The 22,916-nt window shown below is 33.8% G+C and overlaps 1 protein-coding gene across 6 annotated transcripts in view; it reads left to right on the plus strand.

The window, feature by feature from the left end:
• MCTP1 (multiple C2 and transmembrane domain containing 1) overlaps positions 1 to 22,916 on the plus strand; it is a 432,111-nt gene that overhangs the window by 259,057 nt on the left and 150,138 nt on the right. For all 6 annotated transcript variants that reach the window (XM_036226011.1, XM_036226013.1, XM_036226012.1 and 3 more), the window contains 3 exons: positions 3,154 to 3,247; positions 20,763 to 20,865; positions 22,605 to 22,707. In XM_036226011.1, the coding sequence (XP_036081904.1) occupies positions 3,154 to 3,247; positions 20,763 to 20,865; positions 22,605 to 22,707 (300 nt within the window). The remainder of the gene's footprint in view (positions 1 to 3,153; positions 3,248 to 20,762; positions 20,866 to 22,604; positions 22,708 to 22,916) is intronic.

A 22,916-nucleotide genomic window follows, 5' to 3' on the forward strand; every position in this document is an offset into this window, starting at 1 on the left:
TATTAGTTATTATTTCAATAAAATGTAAAATATTATGTGGATGTCCCAGTTAATTCTCAGATTATATTTTGCTCAATATATTAAAAAGTGAACCATACTTAAGTATACTTTTTTATTAGCCCTGAATTTTAAGTATAGGCCTGTATCTCCCTCTACAGACAAACCTGCTAAGAAGCTACTGTAGACAATATTGCTCATGTGTTATAATTACTCGTAGCAATACAAGGACAAAGACCTACATTTTAAGACTTCAGTGTATTTATTTTTTAGTATATAGATTATGAAATAATTGCTGTATCATGTCTGAAATCTCACTTGTTTTGCAGGAACACATAAAGGAGGTTATTTGGAAAATTATTTATATATGTTTTCCTGTGAGAACATGAGTATTTTTTAAAGTTTAAGTTAAACTTAAGAATTTGGTGAGGAAAGTGAATGAATTGCCCTGCTCCCATGGAAAGAGGCCTGAAAAGGCTCTCCATTGCTGCCGTTCAGCTGTTCATTCCGAAGCATTGAAGCCCACAAATTAAACAGACATTACTGTGTGAGCTATTATTTGATCACCACATTCTGAAAAGATGGCTAATTCCATTTTTCTTTTTTTTTCTTCTATTGGGGGGAGGAAAGCAGGGAAGGTCAATAGGGGGCGGGTAGTAATGGGTAGTAGACCAAGAGCGATTGTATGACCTTTTCAGAACGGGTATGCTGAACCCCGGCTCCCCCTTGTCACAGTTTAAAAACCAGAGGAGCTAGTTTAGAGAAGAAGTTGTTAGCATTCCATTTTTATTATGACATTTCACAGTCATCTGATTTAATGTCCCTTGACCGGATTGTCCACCGTGAGACGATGGGCTTGAAATGTTATTTAGAGCATTGATAAAAGGTGAGCGGTTCTAAGATGACAGCGAGTCATAAGGCTGGTGGTGTGACATTAATTTTCTCCATAACAGAGATGGAATAAGACGTCATGGTGACAAGCTGTCAATCAGCTCTGGCCCCTCAGAGCATCTCGGTGCCATCGGATGGGGTATTGCCTCTCCTGTAATAGAGCTGAACTGAGATGCTCTCCCTGACAGCTGCTGCAGCCATAGAGAAAATATATTATACAGCCTTTCATTAAAAAAAATAAAGAGGACTCCTCTCCAGAGCATTTCAATCTTTTCCTATCTATTGAGGGCTGAAAGGATTCACAGCAAATCATAGATTCCTCTGCTATGGAAATTTCTGGCTTCAGAAGCCACCCAGGTTTTGAAGCCTTCTAAAATAACCATAAATAACAAGGTGGGAATACCTCTTGATGAAGAATTACTTAAAGTTATATATCTTTTAACTGATAGAAGTTTCTTGCTTTTTTGGAATTCTTATAATTGATGTATCACTGGCCTAAACAGTTGAAGTTCACAATAAATGACTGAGTGTCAGCTGATTCAAGGAAATGAAACCTTCAAACAATAATTACCCCTCCAAATGGGAAGCAGAACACCAGGGCGGAAGCACTGGAAGCTGTATTTCTGTGCAGTGAGGTTAGCAGTATGAAATGATTCTCAGATATGAGGACTGATGATATTTGTCTTTGCCACAATGAAACTTGGTCTATATTGCTCTTGAAAATTAAAAGACAGAAACCTTTTCAGAAAACTCCTCTCTGTCATTAGAATAGAAGACCTACCTGGATTATAGCACTCAGTAAGCTCTGCGACATGAAGCTTCCCACACCTGATCATTAGGGAGTCAACATGCCTACAAACCTCTGAATTCTAATACTGCTGTCTGAAGTTCCCGCTGTTAAACCCTTAATTTACAGGAATTTAAATGGAGAGAGAAGTGCATTTTTACTGAATGCTATCATCTGGATAGTTTCAACAGATTTTTGGTGATAAAACAACTGTTTAAAAACAATAAAAGATTAAGAGCTAATCCTTGTGCTAAACACTTTTTTTTTTAAGTTAGGTTATGAGATTACACATATATCTGCATTTCTTCCTCTCAATATACCAAGGTCATAGCTTTAGTGTAAACAATGACTAGTCTTCTGGGACTGATAAAGTTAATATCGCTGTAAGCTTTTGCTCCTCAGTATTCTCACATGCTTAATAATACAAGGATGGGGATGTTCTTTAATAATATTTTAATAGATAACTTTATTATGCAGAAGCATGTTATGCTCCATGGTATTAAAGCATTTTACAGATTATGATAAAGAAGTACTTTTGATTTACTGAATAGAAATGCTGATCTTGTCATAAGAAAAATGCTATGATTTATAAATTTAAAAATGCATAAAGTTCTATAGGTTCATTTTATGCTGTAAGTATTTGCACTCATTAATTGGAGCTTTGAATTATTGTATTGGTATCTCTCTTTTAATTCCTTCCACTACTGCACCATTAAAATGCTACCATTATCAATTTATAAAATTAAACAGGTTTTAGCATTTGGATTTAATTTTTTTTTTTTTTTGCAAAATTTCTCTACTTCTACTACTATACATACTACAATGGTAAATAAAATTATAGATTTAGGAAAAATTACTCATCACTTTTGAATTTATTTGTAATGATCAATTCGATTTATTTTAGAAGATGTTATGTCTTTTATCTAAAAGATTTCTAGAACTACATAAGTATTTTAAATATAGAAAATAGTCTTTTAGTAATGTAACCTTTATCTAGCACATGCAATGTCCAATGCTCATCAAGAGAAAATAGTAGAAAAAAATAATTAATGTTGACTTTCCTAAAGTCTGAAGTATTAAGCAACCAACAACTTACGTTTTACTGTTAAGAATCATGAGTCTCCAAACCATCATATAAATGAAAGCTTTCTTGCAGTGCTTTGTAAAGGCGATTGAAGGAAAAAAGCAGACACATTCTATTCACTACCTACTGATAATTATTTATGAGAAAGAAATGTTGTGGTATTTTTTATTCTTTCAAAAAAAATCTATTTACATAGCAACGATTATCTATATAAATTGTGTGTGTGTACACATTCATGATGGTGGAAGGATAATCTGTATTGAAGAAACACAAATATCCTTTGAATCACTTAAACAGCATCCTGAGATCAACCATAAAACTTAGTGTTTTTCAGCACACTCATTAAGACCCTTTAGGACCTTTCTTTTCTAATACTGATGTTTGTGTCTTTTAGAGCCCATTGCGGATATTTCACAACCTGAAAGATGTAGGATTTCTCCAGGTGAAAGTAATCAGAGCAGAAGGATTAATGGCTGCCGACGTCACAGGTAAGTAAATTATATAAATATAAGTTTCATGGTTGATCTTACAGAGATTTGCCAATTATCCAATTTTTATAATATTTCTGCTTTAAAAAAAAGATGGGTACTAGATTAAAAATAAATAATAAAAAATAAAATAATTTTTGAATTGTTGCCTTCTCCAAGGTTCAGTCAACATAATAGGAATTTTTCTTTCTGGTTTTGTCATTTGGGCATTTTGGAGTAATGCCATATCTACTCTTAAATGGAATCAGTTGCTCTCAGATGGTATCATAGCTTCAACACTTATACTTCAAACATGTATGAAATCTGTTGTATAGTTCACTGTAAAGTTTAGATGCACAATACTCAAATACTTGGTATGAACTCTTGGCATTTGGGTTGCTGATCCAATTCCTTAGATTTTAAAATTCCTTAGCACATCCCAAAGATAATTTTAGATCCAAATTAAACATGCACATTGTTCTGAATTTTTTAAACCAAGAAATGGGCCTGTAAAAATGCCAAAATTAGTCTTACCTCTTTAAGCTTTTTGATTTGGGTATCGTTGTTTCTATAACATGTTAATTAATTGACTAATGGTAATTATTTCATCAATTTCCAGAATTAAATCATTATTTTAAATTTGTAACTATCCGACCATTCATTTATTGTTTAATTCCATTGGATTCGGGGGATTTTTTTTTTTTACCATTTCTTAAATTGCCCATCTCAAGATCCATTACAGGACTGACTTGACCAATTTATGCAAATTGCACTGTTTCTAAAAGAAAGTGTCCACATATTATTTGTGGAAATGTGCTTATCATTATGAGTGCTTAGCAAGTTGACCCTACAAAGTTAACTGACTTATTTGAAGGGAACAAATGTACTTTTCCTCATATAAAGGCTTGCAAATCCATTTCTTGACCACTGGTACCCTTTTTAAATTTATCCAGTCCAAACCAAATTAAAAGGTCACATGCCTTAAAATCAAAATAGCAGATGACTGCTCCAAAGTAGCAGTATTTTTAAAATTTTAATATTTGCATAGTATCAAGTGACTATTTATCGTGTGACAAAAATGAATATTGAGACTTGATGGTTTCTTTAAGGAGGTAATTATCAACTCATTTATAACCAAGAAGATAATAAATATCAAGTATTCTTTCAAAATAGGTATACCTGAAGATAGTGGGAGAGAAGGTAGTTTGTAATCTTTCAGGCTATATGCTGACTTGGCTCCTTGTACTAAACAATTAGTGAATGTTAAGTTTATTTTTCATTTTCTTTTTTATTTCTGGTGTGGTTATAATCAGATTAATCTGGACACAAAAATTTATTATTATTATGCTGCATTTATTATTAGAACCTAAACAACAATGATTAACTACTCTTCATTGTTGTTCACTTTGGACATTAACTTGAGATCTGGAATAGTATCAATTTTACAGTACAGAGGCTACACCTAGCCTGTGATTCCTAGCAGCAGGTAGATTAAAGAACTCACGGCAGTGACATTCACTCTTGGGAGACACCTCCACTTTTCTTCAAGATTTCCTAAAAGGGAAGGGAGTGCCCAGTGTTGGGCTGAAAACGTCCAAAGAAAGGGACAAAAACCTAAAATACGGCATACCTAAGTGCTCAGAATTATCACTGGACTTTTATAGTAGGCACAATTATTTCTTATAGAAAAATTCAAGTCCTATTTACTTCAAAAGCTTGGATACCTGTCCATTACACAAGTTGAATGTTATGTTTATTTCTTGGAGGGAAGCTGTCATTACTTTTAAAACTGCATGAATATGCAAACTATGTTAACCTAGTTGGTTTATATGCCACTGTGGAAGTTAAAGTACATGTTCTTTTAAAGCTGAAGAAAGCAGATATATTTCTTTCCAATGGTTGTAATTTCTTAATATGTAAATTAACATGAATAACAATAGCCTTTTCCGTAGGGATTCAATGATATGTAATTTTGATCTGATGAAATGAACTTTAGTTCAGGGAATACGAAATAGCAGACTCTCCATTCTTTCCTTCTAGTTTTAGGGATATAAATCTAATGATTCTTCATTCCACACTGACCTTATAATCTAATATGCTCTGAAATGATCAAGAGAGATGTTGAACTAACTATTCAGGGGCAAGAGGATAATTCACTCTTTGGCCTTGCTCACTCTTGGACCTTTTGTGGTCTTCACGACATTTGTGATAGTGGCAGAAACTGATGAGTATATATTTAAGTCAGTAAAATCTGAATATTCTACCAAGTTTTTAAATAATCTTTACTTCTGAAAAAAATAAATATTTATATGTATAGTGACCCTTCCTGGTCTTTATCATTAAATTTGGGGCACAAATAAGCTCTTTGTATACTTTATCTCCTGTTCAAAGAAATACTTTTAAAATATGTTGTACATTTTAGGGATAATCATAATCGACTCTACAAGATATTCAGGAACAATTTGGCGGGGGAAAGGTAATTGAGTCAATGATGCTGTCCTCAATCTTCAAATTAGCATCCATTTAGAAGTATTGTGGGTGGAGAGGGGGAGACTTTAAATCACTGATAACTCTCTGTGTTAAGTGAAGAATATTTTCCCACTTGGTATAAATGATACTATAAGATGCTTGGTTGGCTTCAGAATGCTTTTTTCTAAACAAGCCTATGAAAACAAACTTATTTTTTAACCAACTTTGCTCTATTTTTTAACATTTTTTTAATGATCAGAATATAGAGTTAAATTTTCATAGTTTAAGCAAATGATTTTAAATTATAGTATTTCATCATTTAAACATGAACACAGGAAAAAGAGGTTCTGTAATCTTTTAAGTAACCATCAATCTTACTGCTGTTACAAAGAATTTTTTCCTTTCAAAATGTAAAATTTTTCTTTTGTTACAACACATTCATTGAGAAACATTGTGATACTGTATTAACTCTGTGTGAATAAAGAGCAATTGAGACTCTCTTTGAATGAGTGAGTATAAAGCACAAATTACTTTTTAATGAAACCCTCAATTCTTTCCCTTTCCACAAAAAGCCTATAGGCTTGTTCAGCTGAACACTACTACAGTAGGTCACTTCAGTTAAGCCCCTAATAAACTGTTGATAGTTGAGGGTAGTTTTTTCTTCAGTTTCAATAGCCCAGTGTTGGACAGTGCACTTCAAATCATTAAGGTTAATACAGATTTTAAAAAGAGATTAACTCTGGTGGTTAAGGCCTCAATTTACAACTCCCACACATACACATGCATTGAGCAAAGCACAAGAGTGGATTGAAATTTCAGTCAAATTGTGGGGAGCCTTTCACAGCCTGAGAAACTGGCACTCTGGTTTTCAAAATTGGCCAGCTAAATTCTTCACGAGGGAAAAAGCTTGATTAACTGAAAAATACTGTGCAGTACAACTTACTTACCTTTCAACTAAGCAGTGAAAAGGTTAATGTCTCTATGCCATCAAAGCAAAATCTAGAGACTATCTGGCCCTGTGTTCACTGGGGAAGATTCTCTCTAACACTAAACCAAGTGCTTCTTAAAACTGGATAGATTGTGAGAAGAGAAAGAACAATGGAGGCAAATGTTTATTTTTTTTAAATTTTTTTGGTGGTAAGAAACAGTTCATGTTGAGATTTGTCTTCCCTAGCTTCTAATTATTCTTTTCCTTAGACAGGGCCAAATTTCTGCTTCAGCAGAACATTTAAAGTCTTCCGTACTGAGTGAGGCTTTTTTTGCAGAGTACTTAGACCTGGCGTATTGGTTTTTTCAAGTTCTAAGAGAAGAGAAAAGAGTTCTTCTGGTTAGACCCTCCCCTACATTTTCCAGAGTTATTTTTTATATTTATTTATTTATTTATTTATTTTTGAGCTCCCAAGGAAGAGGTCACAGGCTCCCCAGAGATACCAGCCACTCAGTTTCTGAAACAGTGATATGGGAGCACTTGAAACTCTTTCAAAAGATGCCCTACCTTTTTCACTGTGTTAAAAGTTACACTAATGTGAAACTTCTGCACCCCAGGTGGATTGGTATCTCAAATTGATACATCATCTCAGGAAACAAAAGAGGGAGAGAAAAAGGAAGACAGGGGAACTTTGCAATTAACATAATCTCTCACCAAAATAGTCCATTTAAATGAGTATATCCTTTTCTAAAGCTAGGCTCTGCATATAGATTTGTGACTCACCAGTCCCATAGTCTAGAAACCTGCTTGTTATTAAGAGAGATGTTTACTACCCCTTTATTTGCAGAGGTTTTCCCCATGTTTTCCTTTAGGAAAACTGTCTTTATTGTTGGAAAATATTTAAGTAACAAAACAGCAGAAAAAGGCATGCTGCAGGTTTTTTTTTTTTTTATCAGCTTCCTTGAGACTCTTATTATCTTAAGAAATAACAGTTAGTAGTTCAGATTCATTAGCAGAGCTAAATTTAAGCTGCATTTGACAGGCTGCCTAGAAAACATTTTGTTTTGCTGTCTGTGGGCTTTAATTAAGATGTGTTCAATTTCAGTCCTCTCAGTCTAGCCTCCCCCCTCCACTTGCTGTGTCACAGACCGGCGATCAGACACTTTTAGATGGTCCGGCCCATGACTTTGACCTTCTATGCAGTCCGGCGTTCCCTGGGGAACCGTTCAACTCATGAGGTCTGATTTCACACTTCCAGGATGCCTCAGCTCTCTTAACAATGACAGGGAGACAAAGCCCTTTAGAGCAGGCCGCATGGGGACTTGTTTAAATTGGAAACCAGAGAGGAGTCAAGGAACAAGGTTATGGGCTACAGAATAGTGCTTTTAATAAAGAGCTCACAGCTCTGGCTCAGCTCAAAGAGGTCTACCTCTGTACAATTAATTGAGCCATTTATCTGGAGCATCTTAGGCCTCTACTTTCTCACAGAGTTGCGTGGTAAATATCAGCTAAGAAGCAAATGAGATATGCATGAAATGAATTTTAACACTTTGATTACTATGCCTCCAGTCTTCATTAAAAGTAAATTTATTTGTATTTCTGACCTCATTATCAGTAGGCTGCCTGCATTTTTATTGGTTCCTGTGATTTCCAGCTTGAGTGTATCATGAAAGTATATTTTATACAGAGATTTGGATTTATTATTCTTGGTATTTTCCCTGAATATTATGAGTCTATTCAGAGAAAGAAAATGAAAAGGTAGCTGTATAGAAAAAAGGTGAGTCTGTTCTTTGAAAGTTTTATATGCAGTTGGAGAAAAGCCAAGTAAATATACGTAACATATACAAGATATCGTCCTTTAGAAAGATAACTTTTTGTGAGTTTCTCAAACAAATTGCATAAGATATGTGCAATTATTGCCTGAGTGGCCCTTAGAACACAATAGGTCTACTGGAAGAAGTAGCTATGTTGCTTTTTTTGTAGAATTGTAGGAATTTGAATTTTTAATAGCTTGTGCCTTGAGTTGCCACCATCACATTCAATAACATTGATTATGTCTGATAACCACAACCTTCGATTTTATAACCATTATTTAAAAACTGTGTTGGAACAAGAGAAAATGTGTATCCTATGAACTCTACATAGGTCCATTGAAAGTATTATATAAAATGTAGTGGACATCTTTCATATTTGTAACTTATCAAAGCTAAAATCATTTACCAAATAAAACAGGTTATGTGTGGATGTCACTTAATTTTTTAACTTTACTATTTTAAAATCTTAAAATTATCTTGCTCAAAGCAAAACACCTGTCTTAACACAAATACATTGAAAAATGTCCAAAGTATGCTTATTTTCATTATATAACCTAACATTATCCCTATTTGCTTTTTAATAAATTAAGCTTATTGAAGACTATTAAGCAGATAGTATACTTTGAGAAATAATTTCCTGTAATTTATAATGCATCAAAAATATCCAATACTTGACATTCTTATCATTATAATATACCTAATTTAGAAAACAATATTATATACATACATGTTAAATGGTTTAATACTATATAAATCTCTTTCTTAAAAATGACTAAACAAAGGCATCACACAGAAAGAAAGCAAATAATTGATTTTCATCTTTTATATCACCGTATCTCACAGACATATGAAATTTGCTTCTTTTCAGTAATTGCATTTAAAAAAAATCATATTCTAATTATAGAAATGTAAAAGTATTCTTCTAAAACTAAATGGTTGATATCAAATATTTGTGAAAAGGAGAATTAAAATGATAATTTAACACAAAGACTGGTGAGGCCTGAGTCTGAACTAGTGTTTAACAGGGAATTACAGAAATCATGTGTGATTCATATGCAGGTCACATGGTTAGAAGATACTGCTCTGGAAGAATAGGTGGGATGACAAAAGAGATTAATAATTGGGTTTGATATGCTCTAGAGGTGAAGGACTATGGGCTGAGAAAGTGGTGGTCCCACTATCAATGGGAAATGAGGAGAAGAGAAATACTGTAAAATAATTAATTGAGTTCTGTGGAACTAAGATTACAAAATGATCCTTTGAGTAAAGAAATAGAGAATTGCTGATTTGGCTTGGAGGGCTAGATCCAGGATTTCATTCAGTGCTTTAAGAAATGCTTTCAGATGCTATAATCATTTTTTAAAATTAAATTATTACTTATATTTTGTTGCTTTATAACGTAGTTGTATAAATAAACAAGGTGTCTACCAGAATGATGGATTTGAGAAATGCTGCGGAGAGGATCTGAAAAAAAATCTTACTTCAGGAATATTTCGGTTACATGATAATGTAGTTAAACACATAAATGACTAAATGGTCAAGCCCAAAGAATGATTATATTAAAAGATTGATTTCGATGGGGATGCCAAGTAGAGGAATACAGGTACCTGTCCTTGGTCTAACCTGTTCAACCTATTTACCAATGACTTTAAGGAGATAACTGCCTGCTTCCTTATCAAACTTGCTAAGAGAAATAGTTAATTCATTTTCTCTGAGACCAATCTACATGTATATAAAATACATACATGTGTTGCGTATTTGTATGTGCATGTATAAATTGTATGATAGGCTTAGTTAAGACTGAAGTAAAAAAGCTAAGTTAAACAAGATAAGCATGGAAAAATATAAATCAAAGCCCTACCTTGGTACAAAACAATAATGTCTTGCTTTAACAGTAGGTATTATAGAAAAAATTTTAGAGTTTGAATTGAGTTTAAACTTCATGAGAGTGAATTATGCATATATCAGTTTTGTAACATTGAATAAAAGAGAAGTGTTGAGAATAATATTTTCTTCTGGACTTAGCAGACACACAGGGGTATGAATTCAGTTTTGGAAGCTATGCTTTGAAGAAGGACATTGACAAACTAACCAGAATAATTTCTCAATCGTGATATCTGTTGTTTAAAATCAAGTCAATAAAAAATAGCTCAAGGAAAATGATGATGATAATGATGATGATGATGATGATGATGATAATGAAGACGATAACTAACAGTTATCGAATCCTTATCACATGACAGACACTACCCAGGCTTGTTAAAAGCATTATTGCGATTAATCTCCCAACGACCTAATCCTGTTATCCCCACTTTACAAATTAGAAAACTGAGGTGTGGAGAGGTTAAGTAACTTGTCCATATCAGGATGTTGGGAAGACACTGTGACAATTGCTTATGCTATTCCTGCTTGCAGTCTACAGCAGCAAAATAGACTCCACACACTCTCAGTTAACTGAGTCCTAATGTCAAATCTTAGGCAAGTATATCTGACTGGTACAACATAAATTAAAGCTGCAAACCCAGCTGCAAGAAAGTGTACAAATGTCACTTTGACCTTTGTGGCCTCTCTAGTTCAGGAAGAAACCCTAGAAGGGAGTCAGAATAGGTGCTCAGCAAACCATCCACTCTATCTAGTACAAGAGAGCAGGTAACAAACATTAATGAGATAACTCTCTAAGGGGCAGATTCTGTGCCCCTACTTTATACCCTTTAATTCATTTAAACTTAAAAATTACTGCAGTGGGCAAGTCATAAAATAGATAAAAGCTATAGAGACATAGTTTTGTGCACAATGTAGAGAAGCATTTCTCAAAAATTATAATTGCCAAAAAACTGATGAGAATATTTCTGTGGAGGTGGTGGTTTTCCCATCACTGGAGCTGTTGAAGCCTAGCCTGTCTGACCACTTGGTTTCAGAGAGATTTAAGCCCTAGATGAGCTTTTGAATTTGACCTTAAAAGGCTTCTCTTCCAGCCTCAGAATCAGAGATCTTGCAGTAGATGCCAGGATGAATAACAGACTCCTGAATGAGTAGATATTTTGTAGAAGAGAAAAAAAGAGGCAAAGGTATCATTCTAAAGACAAAGTCTTGACAGATAGTAATTTTCAGTTTTATGGCCTAGAAATATAAAAATGGTTTAATCACTTGATGCAGTACTTAATTTTTTAAATCTAAAGAATTTATTCCACTGCAAAAGATCTCTTCAGCTAGTTCACTTACAGGGAAGATGGTCAGAAACCTCATGCTTTTCTATGAAGCATCTAATTATATATATATTTACTATAAGTCCTAACGTATCTATCTATGAGACCTTGCAAAAACAAAGGAGCTTATAATATGTTGTTAAACTCATTTGAGACCAAACAACTTCTGTGCCCCTAATCTTGTAACAAATCAGTTGCATATCATTTCTATATTAAATATTAATTGAAAATATTTAAACATTTTTATCTAGACTCTTAAAAGCTTTTCTTCCTTTTCTAGTTTTTTATCTGTTTCATTTTATTTCTCATTCTTCTGTCATAAATTTCAAGTTTCCGAGCATATACCAAGATGGTTCAATACCAGAACTCAAGAATACATCTAATTACACACAATACTGTAAATATTCTTTTGCATTTAGTTCTAGATCCCAGGAGAAATAAACTCACATTTACATTAAGCTTTATTTTCATTGCTCTTTGTCATGGTTCTTAAAGTGTGGCCCAGGAGCCTCTGGAGATCCCCAAGACCCTTTCGAGTTTCTCTGAAGTCACAACTACTTTTATAATAATACTAAGTTGGTATTTGCTTTCTTTCACTCTTATTCTTTCATAAGTGTACAATGGAATTTTTTGAAGGCTACATAATATATAATTGTTTTGATGTTAACATGTCATGAATTTATTATTTTTGAATGAATAATTAATAGTTTTACATATTCTCATTTTTAATTTCTAAAATAATAAATTTTGATAGATATAACCCAAACAAAAGCCTTTTGAGATTCTCAATAGTTTTTAAGTGTTCCTAAGACCAAAATAATTAAGAACTGTTACTGTAGAGCAGTGATTCTCAGTTGGAGAAGGGCAGTATTGCCTCATTATGCATTTTAGAGATTTGTGGGGAAATTTAATTACCACAATGATTGGGGAGTCCTACTGCTTTTAATGGGAGGGGATTGGGGATGCTAAATGTCCTACAAAGCGTTAGTCTCAAATCATGAAAAGTGTCCCATGTCTTACATGACTAAATATGGAAACTGATATAGTTTTAAATTCTGTTTCATAATTGTCTGAGCCTAGTTTGCTTCCTGAAATACATATTACTTAAACATTGCAAATGGCTGCCATTTTACACACTAAACACCAAAGACTTTTAGGATTTCCTCCAAGGCAGTTCGTGGGCGTGTTCCCCATTACTTCTCTGGCACGTTCTCCTGTCCCTCCCATCGCTCCCTGGGCCCCATTATCAGGGGCCCTGAGCACACCAGGCTTCGGTCTAGCTCTTCCCTCTGCCTAGCACACTTTTCTTCAGATATGCATTTGACTACTCCTTCATTTCCTTTAGTTCTGTGCTCAGACCTCACTTTTTAATTAAGGCCTACTCCAACAACTTAAATTAAATTTATAAACTGTGCCCCTCCTTCACACTCTTCGAACCCCTTATCCTGCTCTATTTTTTTCTGTTTCTTATTAGCACGTATCACTCTCTAACATACAATATAATCTACTTATTATTTATATCTAATATTTATTCTCTTTCTCTTCCCTCCCTACTGTAAATAAGCTTCAAGAAATTGAGGCCTTTCTTTTTCCATTCATATGGCCTGGCACATAATAGACACTCAATAAATATTTGTTTAATAAATCAACATATGTTTTTTATTATAAACAACTTTTTATTTAGTCTTCCTTTATAATAGCAACAAGGCATTATGTTAAATTTTAAAATCATATATTGGTTTTATTTTATTTCATTATAGTAAGGATGAAATTGCAAAATCAACATGAAAAAGACATATTAGATCTACTGAGCCAAGAGCTACAGCTCTAGGGGGTCAATTTTCCTGAAACCTGCTTTGTGACTTAATGAGAAAAGAGAAGTCCTATTATTATTATTCAGTCTCTGAATCAGATCCAGTGGGAACCTAGTGAAGAATGTCAGTTAATGTAATTCTACCAATCAGACATTTAAAATATGTTTAGGTCAGTCAGTGAAAAAGTCTAAGGTCAAAGCCCCCGTTATAGTGATAAGGGGAAGATTGGAAGATGTCTCTGACATACATTGTTTTTTGTGCTGGTGGACCCTATGGATTTCCTTCAACTATAACATTGTTATATGTTATGATTGAAATTTCAGTTTGTAGGAAGGACAGATGGCAACCTTGATTATAGTTTTTTAAAAAGATTAAAGTATAGCCATTTCAAACTGTGGCAACTGAGGAAATTAAACCAGAGGGTTTAATTTGTGCAAGGTAGGCCCAAAATAAAAGGCCCCCAATGGGGTATGAATTGCTTTCCATGCTATTGAAAGCCTTCTGTGTTTATAGAGACATGGCAACAAAGAGGTGGTCACTGGGTCCCCCCCTGACACGTACATTTTTATAACACATCACATCCAGCAGACTGTGCTACTTGTCAGCCACAAAGTGACCCTGGACAAAGCCCACCACTGATGGATCAGGATTAACTTTCTATTCTGGGAGCAAGAATATCATTCAGTATCTTTGAGTGACTTTAATGCTAAAACCAGTAGTTTGCACAAACTGAAGTCGTTCACTTGCCCACCAAACAGGTAGCAAGCAGCCAGGGGTGGAAGAGACTTTCCCACAGTTCTTTATAAATATGTCAGTGTTGTGACCTCGAAGATCAAGGGCTAAAGAGTGAGCGAGAATTAGCCAGTTCGTGCACCCCATTTAATCCTCAGTGCTGTTTTGAAGATTGTCAGGAAAGATGCCCATTGGAGACAATTCTGATGTTTGTTTTTATTGTTGTAGGAATGGCTTTTCAACATGAAAAGAATTTAAGTAGTGGAGTATATGCTTTAAAATCTGTTATAGATGTAGTTTTATGAGTTAAAGAGTCTCTTTCTAATTTTAATTCCCTTGGGAGATTTTTTCCCCTATAAGAATCTATAGGAAAAATAAAAAGGTCCTTAGTATTTAGCTAGCTTATGTATAAATGCATCAGTTATCACATAATATTTTTAAGTATTTTGTAGATTTTTGTGTTATAGAGACCCTATTAAAAGGATACACAAATAGATTTAAGCTACCTATTTCTGGTCATTAATTGCTAGTCTTCTTTTTGTTTAATTGTCCTTCACTTCTAAAATTGCTGGCAATAGAGATGTGTAATCACCACAGATCACCAGGGTCATCTCCACTGGAGAAAAGTCTTCCCTTCCTTTTTCCCTTCCTGTTCTAGTATTAGAGCATGATATACTTCCTTCTCATTGCTCCTATTAAACCCTTCACTTACCTTTATTACAGTGATTACAACCCTGCATTATAATAGTGTATTTACATGTATCATGCCCACTAAATTGTGCATGCCTTGAGAGCTGGACTATGTCTTAATCGTACTTATAATTCTGGGGTGAGAAGAGCAGACACTCAATAAGTAATTAATGCTTCAGAAGGCATTCCTATTTCTTTCCAGAAAATTATCAACATGGAAAATTACCATGTTTCCCCAGCAAGGGGGAGACTCTCTTCTAGCTGTCATGGCGCTTAATGTGGTTGACCCCACTGGCCTTGTCCTCACCCAGCACCGCTGCAATTCTTATCTTGCATCCAAACCAAAATACTCAGTTTCCTGAGAAGGACATGGATAGACACTTTTTGGGCAAAAAGGTGGTTGTTAAGGAAGAACCAGTTGGTACTCACAGGTCTGCTTTAGTCTTATAAGAATGAGTGAAAGAGAGATGAGAGATTATGTCATCTGTTCCCATACATTTAGGCTCTTTAAATGGCTCCAAATTATCAGAAACAAAAAACACTTCAATTTTGGATGCTGCCTTTATTCTTTGCACTTCCATCTATACTACTGAGTAAAAGCGTATAGGGGTCAGCATTGCATCACTCTGTAAAGCTTTGCAGTGAATAGTGCACTTCATAGACATCAACACTCCATGCTGTAGTCAAATTCACTCCTCAGATACTATCAGCAAGCAAAGCAGCATAGCACAGGATCTAACTGGAATGATAAAAGGATGAAAGGAAGGGATAATTAAGGAGATAATTAATGGTTAAGTCCATCATTGGTATTTCTGTGATTGTTTGCATTTGTTTAAGTGGCACATAATCAGGGCTGCAAAATTTAGGGACTGAAAAGCCAGTCATTTAAAGCATCACTTAGCAAACCCGATAAGCACATTAACTGTGTGTAGCCACTTCTTTAAAATAAAACTAAAGTGTATGCTTTTTAGTAGTAAGTTTATAGTATTTGATATTGTACATCTACTGTTATTTTGATTGAAATTGCTGTTAATTTTTAATTGCCCTTGAATCATGCATTGGCAGAAGGATAGTTTCTAAATTAGTCAAATATAACACAGTGTGTAATGACCTGATCTTGGCATTCATTAGTGATACCTGTAAAAAGATAACTTTTTAGGAGGATAAAATGACTATAAGTTAAATGTAAAATTGCCTGCTCTTTCCTTACCTAAAATTTCCTCTATGCCAGATTTTAGATATCCAATCTGTACACTATGTGGAATGCTTCTTGATCTTGGGAAAAAAGACAGGCTTGGCTAAACTTAATGAATTTTTTTTTAATCTCCAGATAATATCCGGCATAATAGATTGTTCGATATTAACATCTTCAAATCCTGTTGATTTTACCTTCAACATATATCCAGACTCTAACTACTTTATAACACCTGGATTACTGCAATGGCCTGATAACTTTTCTGCCTAATTCTTCTATTGCCTTCGCTCCACCTGTTCTTTAAAAAGCACTCATTGGATTGTCACATGTCAGCCCAGATCCCTCCAAAAGCTTCCCCTCCCATTTAAGGTGAAAGGCAAATCCTACAGAGCCCTACCACCCTCCCTGTACCTCTCTATGTCATCTAATGCTTTCTCTGCCACAATCCGTTCCTCCCATATCTGGCTTCCAGGATATTCTGAGAAACACCAGACACACTCATTTCTCTGACCTTTCCATGATCTATTCCTCCAGGTAACCCAAGGCTCACTCCTCTGCCCAAATGTCACTTTGTTAATGAGAACTTCTCTGGCAGCCCTTTTAAAAAGCGTGTATACATACTAGCATTCCTCATCACTTTTACCTTTTTTTATTTTTTCCCTAGCACCACATTCTGAAATAATAGAAAGTGTTCTTTATTATCTGTTTTCTTCCTCAATGTAAATTCCAAGAATTCAGGGTTGAGTTTTTTTGTTTGTTTTATGCCCTTACATCTCCCCAACACATAGAATACTGCCTGGTATATGATAAGTAATAAACATTTGTTGAATGAATGAATCTACAGTCAAAATGTTAGCTAGTTCTTCTTGTGTGTGACTCACTAACTACTAAGATATGACATAGTTATTGGAAAAAGCCTTGCCTAGTGGCTTGCATTTAAATATATTTTATTGAAGGGAGCATGGACCATAGCGGCAGAGCAAAAGCTCTAAAGGTCAGATAAGCCTGGGTTTGAATACCAGCTCCATTACTTATAAAGTGTGTGATCTGGCGAGTTATATAATCTCTTACCTCAGTTTCCTCATCTGTAAAATGGGGTAGTAGAGTAGTCATAAAATTTTCAAGCAAATGAACATAAAACCCAATGTTGGGCTTTCAGTAAAAACTCAGTAAATGTTTGTAATTGCCATTTATTTGCCAATTTTTTAAATAAAATATTTTATAAATGTTCACTTTTTCGACTAGGAAATTTAACTCAAGATGTGAATTGTTTGCTGTTATTTTTATGCTCTAGAGCAAATACAATGTTTTAAATATTTCTGCTTGAAAATATATTACTTAAAGTTAGTATTTATTGATGCCCTGCTACTGTGCCAGACATTCTGCTAGTTATATACTGTTATCTCTGCAGGGGGCCATTACAGTCACTATTTTTTACATAAGCGACCAGGCCTAGCATCATGGAGTAAGAGTTCATTCTCAGCTTGCTCAGCCTCTGAAGTTTTGGCCTTTATCCCACAGACCACTGGCCTCTCACTTTGAACTTCAGCGCTCTTGAAGTAACTCAAATATTGAGGATTCGAAAGGTGTGGTGTAGCTCAAGTAAGGGGCTTAAGAGGTCTTGAGATTGGAGACGAGGCTGAAAGACTATATTCCATGCAATACAGTGTAGATTTTAACTTACAGGCTCTGGGAAGATATCAAAGGTGTTAAACTTGAGAATAAAGTTTCAGAGAAGTGTAAAATGACAGAATTTTCAAGGATTGGTTCATGTCATTTACTACAGTTCAGTCTTTATTATGACTGTAAACACATTAAGAATAATAGTTTTTAGATTGGGAAAAATCAGAATAAATTATAGCCATGTTAAGTAGGAGTTTGGTCTATCTCAGGCAAAGACTCTTTTTAAAAAAATGTAAGTGCCATTACATTCCACACAGTGTCTAATAATGTGGTCTCTTAAAAATTATTTTGCTTACCTATTTCAAATTACAAATTAAGTGCAGATAGAACAATATTTTTTTTAAATGATGGTATACCACTGGAATTTAGAATAGTAAAATGACTGAGAAATGTGCCCAAACTGTTATTTTGGTCTCTGATGCTTTAACATCTTTATTCCAATAGAAAAGAGTGACTGCAAAAGTAAGTAATGTGATGATAGATGGCTGATGTTGGTTTTCCCCAGTCTTGAGAAATGATCACCTAAGAAATTCTGAGTCGCCACTGTGTCATGAGCATAGAGTTTGATAAATGTATTAGTTTCTTAACAAGATATAGAAATTGTTAAACATTGAGAACAGATTTTCTTTAAGATCTTTTGGCCAATCACTGACTCCAGATCTTTCGTTGTCAGCAAATAAAGATATAGTAACAAAAAAGATGGTGATTTAAGAGACTTCCCATTGAGCTAGTTAAAATTATTGGAAACTTCTTATATAACTTAATATAATTCTGTAAAAAAAAAAAAAATCAAGTAAAGATTTTCATTTACTGCTTATAGAAGTTGAAAGTACATTCCCCCTCGCACAACCTCATAGATATTGGTCTCTAGATTTAGTTCTTGTGTTTTGCTATTGGAGAGGTGGTACAATTTTGACTGAATCTATTACACATTGTTGATCACTTGAGGGCAAGTAAAGTCAAGTCAATCAAAATAGAATAGTAATAGAAGTAAAGGAAATGAAAATGTGGGAACAAAAATGCCAAAAAGTGGTATCTTTATGTAGTCTTCCTTTTTTTTTTTTTTCCAAATTAAGATTAACACGAATGTACATGTATGACAGTAAGAATAAAATTAAAAGGAGGTTCCAGGAAGAGTGTGAGAATTACACTTGTCTTTTAAGTAAATGTTTCCCAAGGTAATCAATCATTTAATCTAAAGTTCTGTCTAAAGTGAAAGCGGAGTAGTTACTTTTTGGACATGGAATTCTGTCATAAATATGGCTTTAATTTTTTCTCTCATCACTACAGTCGATATGTTTTATTTCTCCAACACTTTTATAAACTGTTCAAGGCTGTAGTTAATGTCCTGTGTTCTTTCATCCATACCACGGCACTCAGCTCAACAATAGGTGAGAGATAATATGAGCCATAAGAAAAAATAAGGTTTTGAAACCTGTGTGAATCAACTTTCAATGCTTGTGTATGAATTCAATGGGAGAAAAATTAATTCATTGATGTGGTGAATAAAATATATTACCATGTGTTTTAATGAACAAAATAATTTTTTTTTGAATACTCTCTTCCATGGTGTGTGTGAGTTGTGAGGACGATAGCAGGTAGAGCCAGGGGTATGAAGGTTGGGGAAGAAAGATAACACAAATCCTAAGCCATAGGTAAAATTTTCACCAGACCTCAAAGACATACTATCCTCTATTCTTTATTGAAAATTATTCCCCAAGACCAAAAATTGAGAAGACTACTATAATGTTAAATGATGTAATTATTGTAGGGTATCTGAGGCCACTGCACTAACACGCACATATTAAATCTCTTTTTAAAGATGAAATTAATAAATTAAATTAAAGGTGAGTCAAAATTTGTACAGCTTATTTTAAGAATTATAGTATGGAAAGTAAATACACTGCTGTGTTGGAATACATAGATTATCTGTCACTGATAGCTAATGAATTCCTTCCTATTAAAATTTAATTGAAAATCTTCAATGATATTTAAGCTTTCACAGAAGTGTAAACTACTGTGACTACAATTCACAATGCATTTAAAACAATTATTCTTTATCATTAAAGTTAATAATATGCACATTAACCTCTTATCTAGTCTAAATCAATATTGTAGTTTAAAAGATATGACCTCTGGACAGCTTTGTCTAAATATTGATTTCATTGTCATTTGTATAAGGTATCAAACAAATTACATGCTGCACTAATATCATTAATGATGCCCCCATAGAGCCTCTGACTTTATGGGTTCTTATAATATAGGACATGACATTACAAAATATTGAGGACATCACAAAATATAATTGCTGAAAGGATGAGATTTGACTGTCACAGAACGCAGTCGCTGTAAACGGATAACTTCCAATCCTTTACTCTCAGTGGACACACACAAAAAAATACTACTCTTTAACATGCAGATTGGTTGTTGACGTTGTTTCAAATGGAAGAATTTTTTCTGCCTCAGAGAGTCTGATTTACCTTTTTGTGATGCCTTAGATATTTCAGAAGAGAATCTTAAGTCAGATTAAAATGTAATTCTGCAATATAGCAGTTTTCCCCAAATCAACTTGTTTAAAAATTTCTGTTACAAGTTACTAGTGAGTCAGATGGGTTGGAAAATATATGCATAAAAGAGGCTGAACCTTTCAAATGGTTATTATAGAATTAAATAAAAACTGATTTAAGAATGGACATGCAACACATTTTTCTTCATAATTGGCAGTTATATTATTATTTTTGTGGAAAAAAATGGAAATGGAAATACCAGCTGTATAATTTGCTTTTTTTGCTTTTTTGTGGTTCTAAATTTTAGTGAATCACAATGATTATTAACATCATCCAGTTACAGCTAAGTCTATTTTGATGCCGTTTTCTGTATTTTTTAAATTGTACTTCACTTTTTACTTTTTATAAAACTTTTTAGAAACAAGATGTGATCATACTCATGACACTCTAAGCTGTGCATGCTATAAACTAAAAATGTTCCCCCCAAATCTCTTGTAGGTAAAAGTGACCCATTTTGTGTAGTTGAACTGAACAATGATAGGCTGCTAACACATACTGTCTACAAAAATCTCAATCCTGACTGGAACAAAGTCTTCACATTGTAAGTAGTAATTACATTCAGCTCATTTCAAAAATGGTGCTGCTAAATGATATTATTTTTGAGATTTTGTGTGTCCATTTAATCTTAACTGATTAACAGCTCAATGCATTTGGGCTGCCTTTGCTAGCAACAATGAATATCATAATTGCATTACCTTCCTGATAGTGAAAACCTGGGGAAAGTGTATGCCTTTTTGTTGTTTTCATAGATTTTTTTTTTTAATTGTGCTTTCTTTATGATTTCTCTAAGGATTTTGCTCCTATTAACTGAATTGCCATACTGCTTCTTCCTTTTATACTTTCTATTGAAATTCTCCACAACTGCATTGATACCAAGGAGGACAAAGCTCTATTTGTTCCATTGCTCAAATCAGCAAACAATTCGGTCTCGAATTCGGCAGATGCTTTAGTTTGGGTTTGTTGCATTTTAGCACAATAAGAATATAAGTATTGTCCTAGTTACCAAAATACTTTGTGAGTTAATTTTCCTTTTGTTTTAAAAAGTTTGTAAACTATTTTGATCATACACTGTAAAAGCTGCTGATGCTACACTGTGGTATCTACTGAGTTCGTCTTTATTTTTTTAAACTAGGCTTTAGTAATGAATTCTGAACAAAGGAAAACTCCAAACAGAAGTGATTCTTAAAAGTTTTCTAACATGTTTTTTTTGTGTGTATGTATGAAAACTGCTAAATTCCTCATTAATTTCTTATAATGTCTCTACTTAAGAGCCAGTAACTAATCAGGTTTAATTATCTGACCAATTTATCTTTAAGGAATTCCACATTTTTATAAGAGATGAAAGCTTGGTCAGGAGACTTGCACTCCTAAGAAGGTTGTGGAGAGTGTTTTTCTCTGGAATGCATAATTGAATGAATAGGTTTGATTATTATCAAAGCCATTAATTGATTGTGCCTTGATAAATCCTCTTCTCACATGTGGATGCAGCCTTTCAGTAATGGATATATTCATTTTTTTGTCTCCTCTTAATTCATGTTTTCTTGGTAAACAGTTTGATCAAAGAATAAATCCTTTCAACAATTGGGGTTTATTTTTCCAGAAACAAAAATATGAAGAGCTTGCACAGTTGTTTATTAACATATGTTGTCTTAGGAACATAATGGAACACTACTTAATTCCTAAATCCTAAGGTGGTACAGTAGCTATCAATGTTACATTTTCTCTATTCTGTTTTCCATTTTAGTTAATTTTTACTAAAAACCAGAAAGAATAAGTTAATGTTTTCATGGGAGCTATAAGCAAACAGGAGATGTCTTATTATAATAAAAAAGAAAAAATATATTAAATATAATGTGGCTCTTGCTGATATCAAACCCGATGTTTTATTTGGGGTAATAGGAAGATAGGAATTATTATGATAATAAGAAGAAGGAAAAGTCTAAAAACATCAGTGCCACTTTGGTGTTTTTTTTTTTTTTTTTTACAATAACTTCTGTGCCCATCCAGACGGAAAATTATATTTGATTAAAATATTACAACTTGAAATTATGAAAGCATTTAAAGTTCCAGTTATGGAACCATCACTGTAGTCTACTAAGGTGAACTGTGGGAAATACTGTCAGATACGAAGCTACCTTGTATATGTGTATATGCAAATAGCATACATAAAAACTCTTACACACAAAATCAGTGGAGCTATCTAAATTTTCAAAAACATTTTTGTTCTTGTTCCCCACTGATGAAGTCTTTTTTTTTTCCTTACGTATGTTTATTATGCAGCAACATTAAAGATATCCATTCAGTTCTTGAAGTGACAGTTTATGATGAAGATCGAGATCGAAGTGCTGACTTTCTGGGCAAAGTTGCTATACCATTACTGTCTGTAAGTTTTATTCACCTGACACACTGCTCTGTGTTGCTTTTGCTCAAAGGAAAAAAAACCCTCAGCTCTATATCTGTCATTTCTCAACCAAGGTCTGTAATAAGAACACTAAAAATTTTAACATACTCAATTCACGGCCATGTTGAATCCCATGATAGTTAATTTTTCCTGACAGACTTGATCCTGGTAATGAACAGGTACTTGTCAGA

The sequence above is a fragment of the Rousettus aegyptiacus genome, unplaced genomic scaffold (assembly GCF_014176215.1).
Source record: "Rousettus aegyptiacus isolate mRouAeg1 unplaced genomic scaffold, mRouAeg1.p scaffold_m13_p_8, whole genome shotgun sequence".
NCBI lineage: Eukaryota > Metazoa > Chordata > Mammalia > Chiroptera > Pteropodidae > Rousettus > Rousettus aegyptiacus.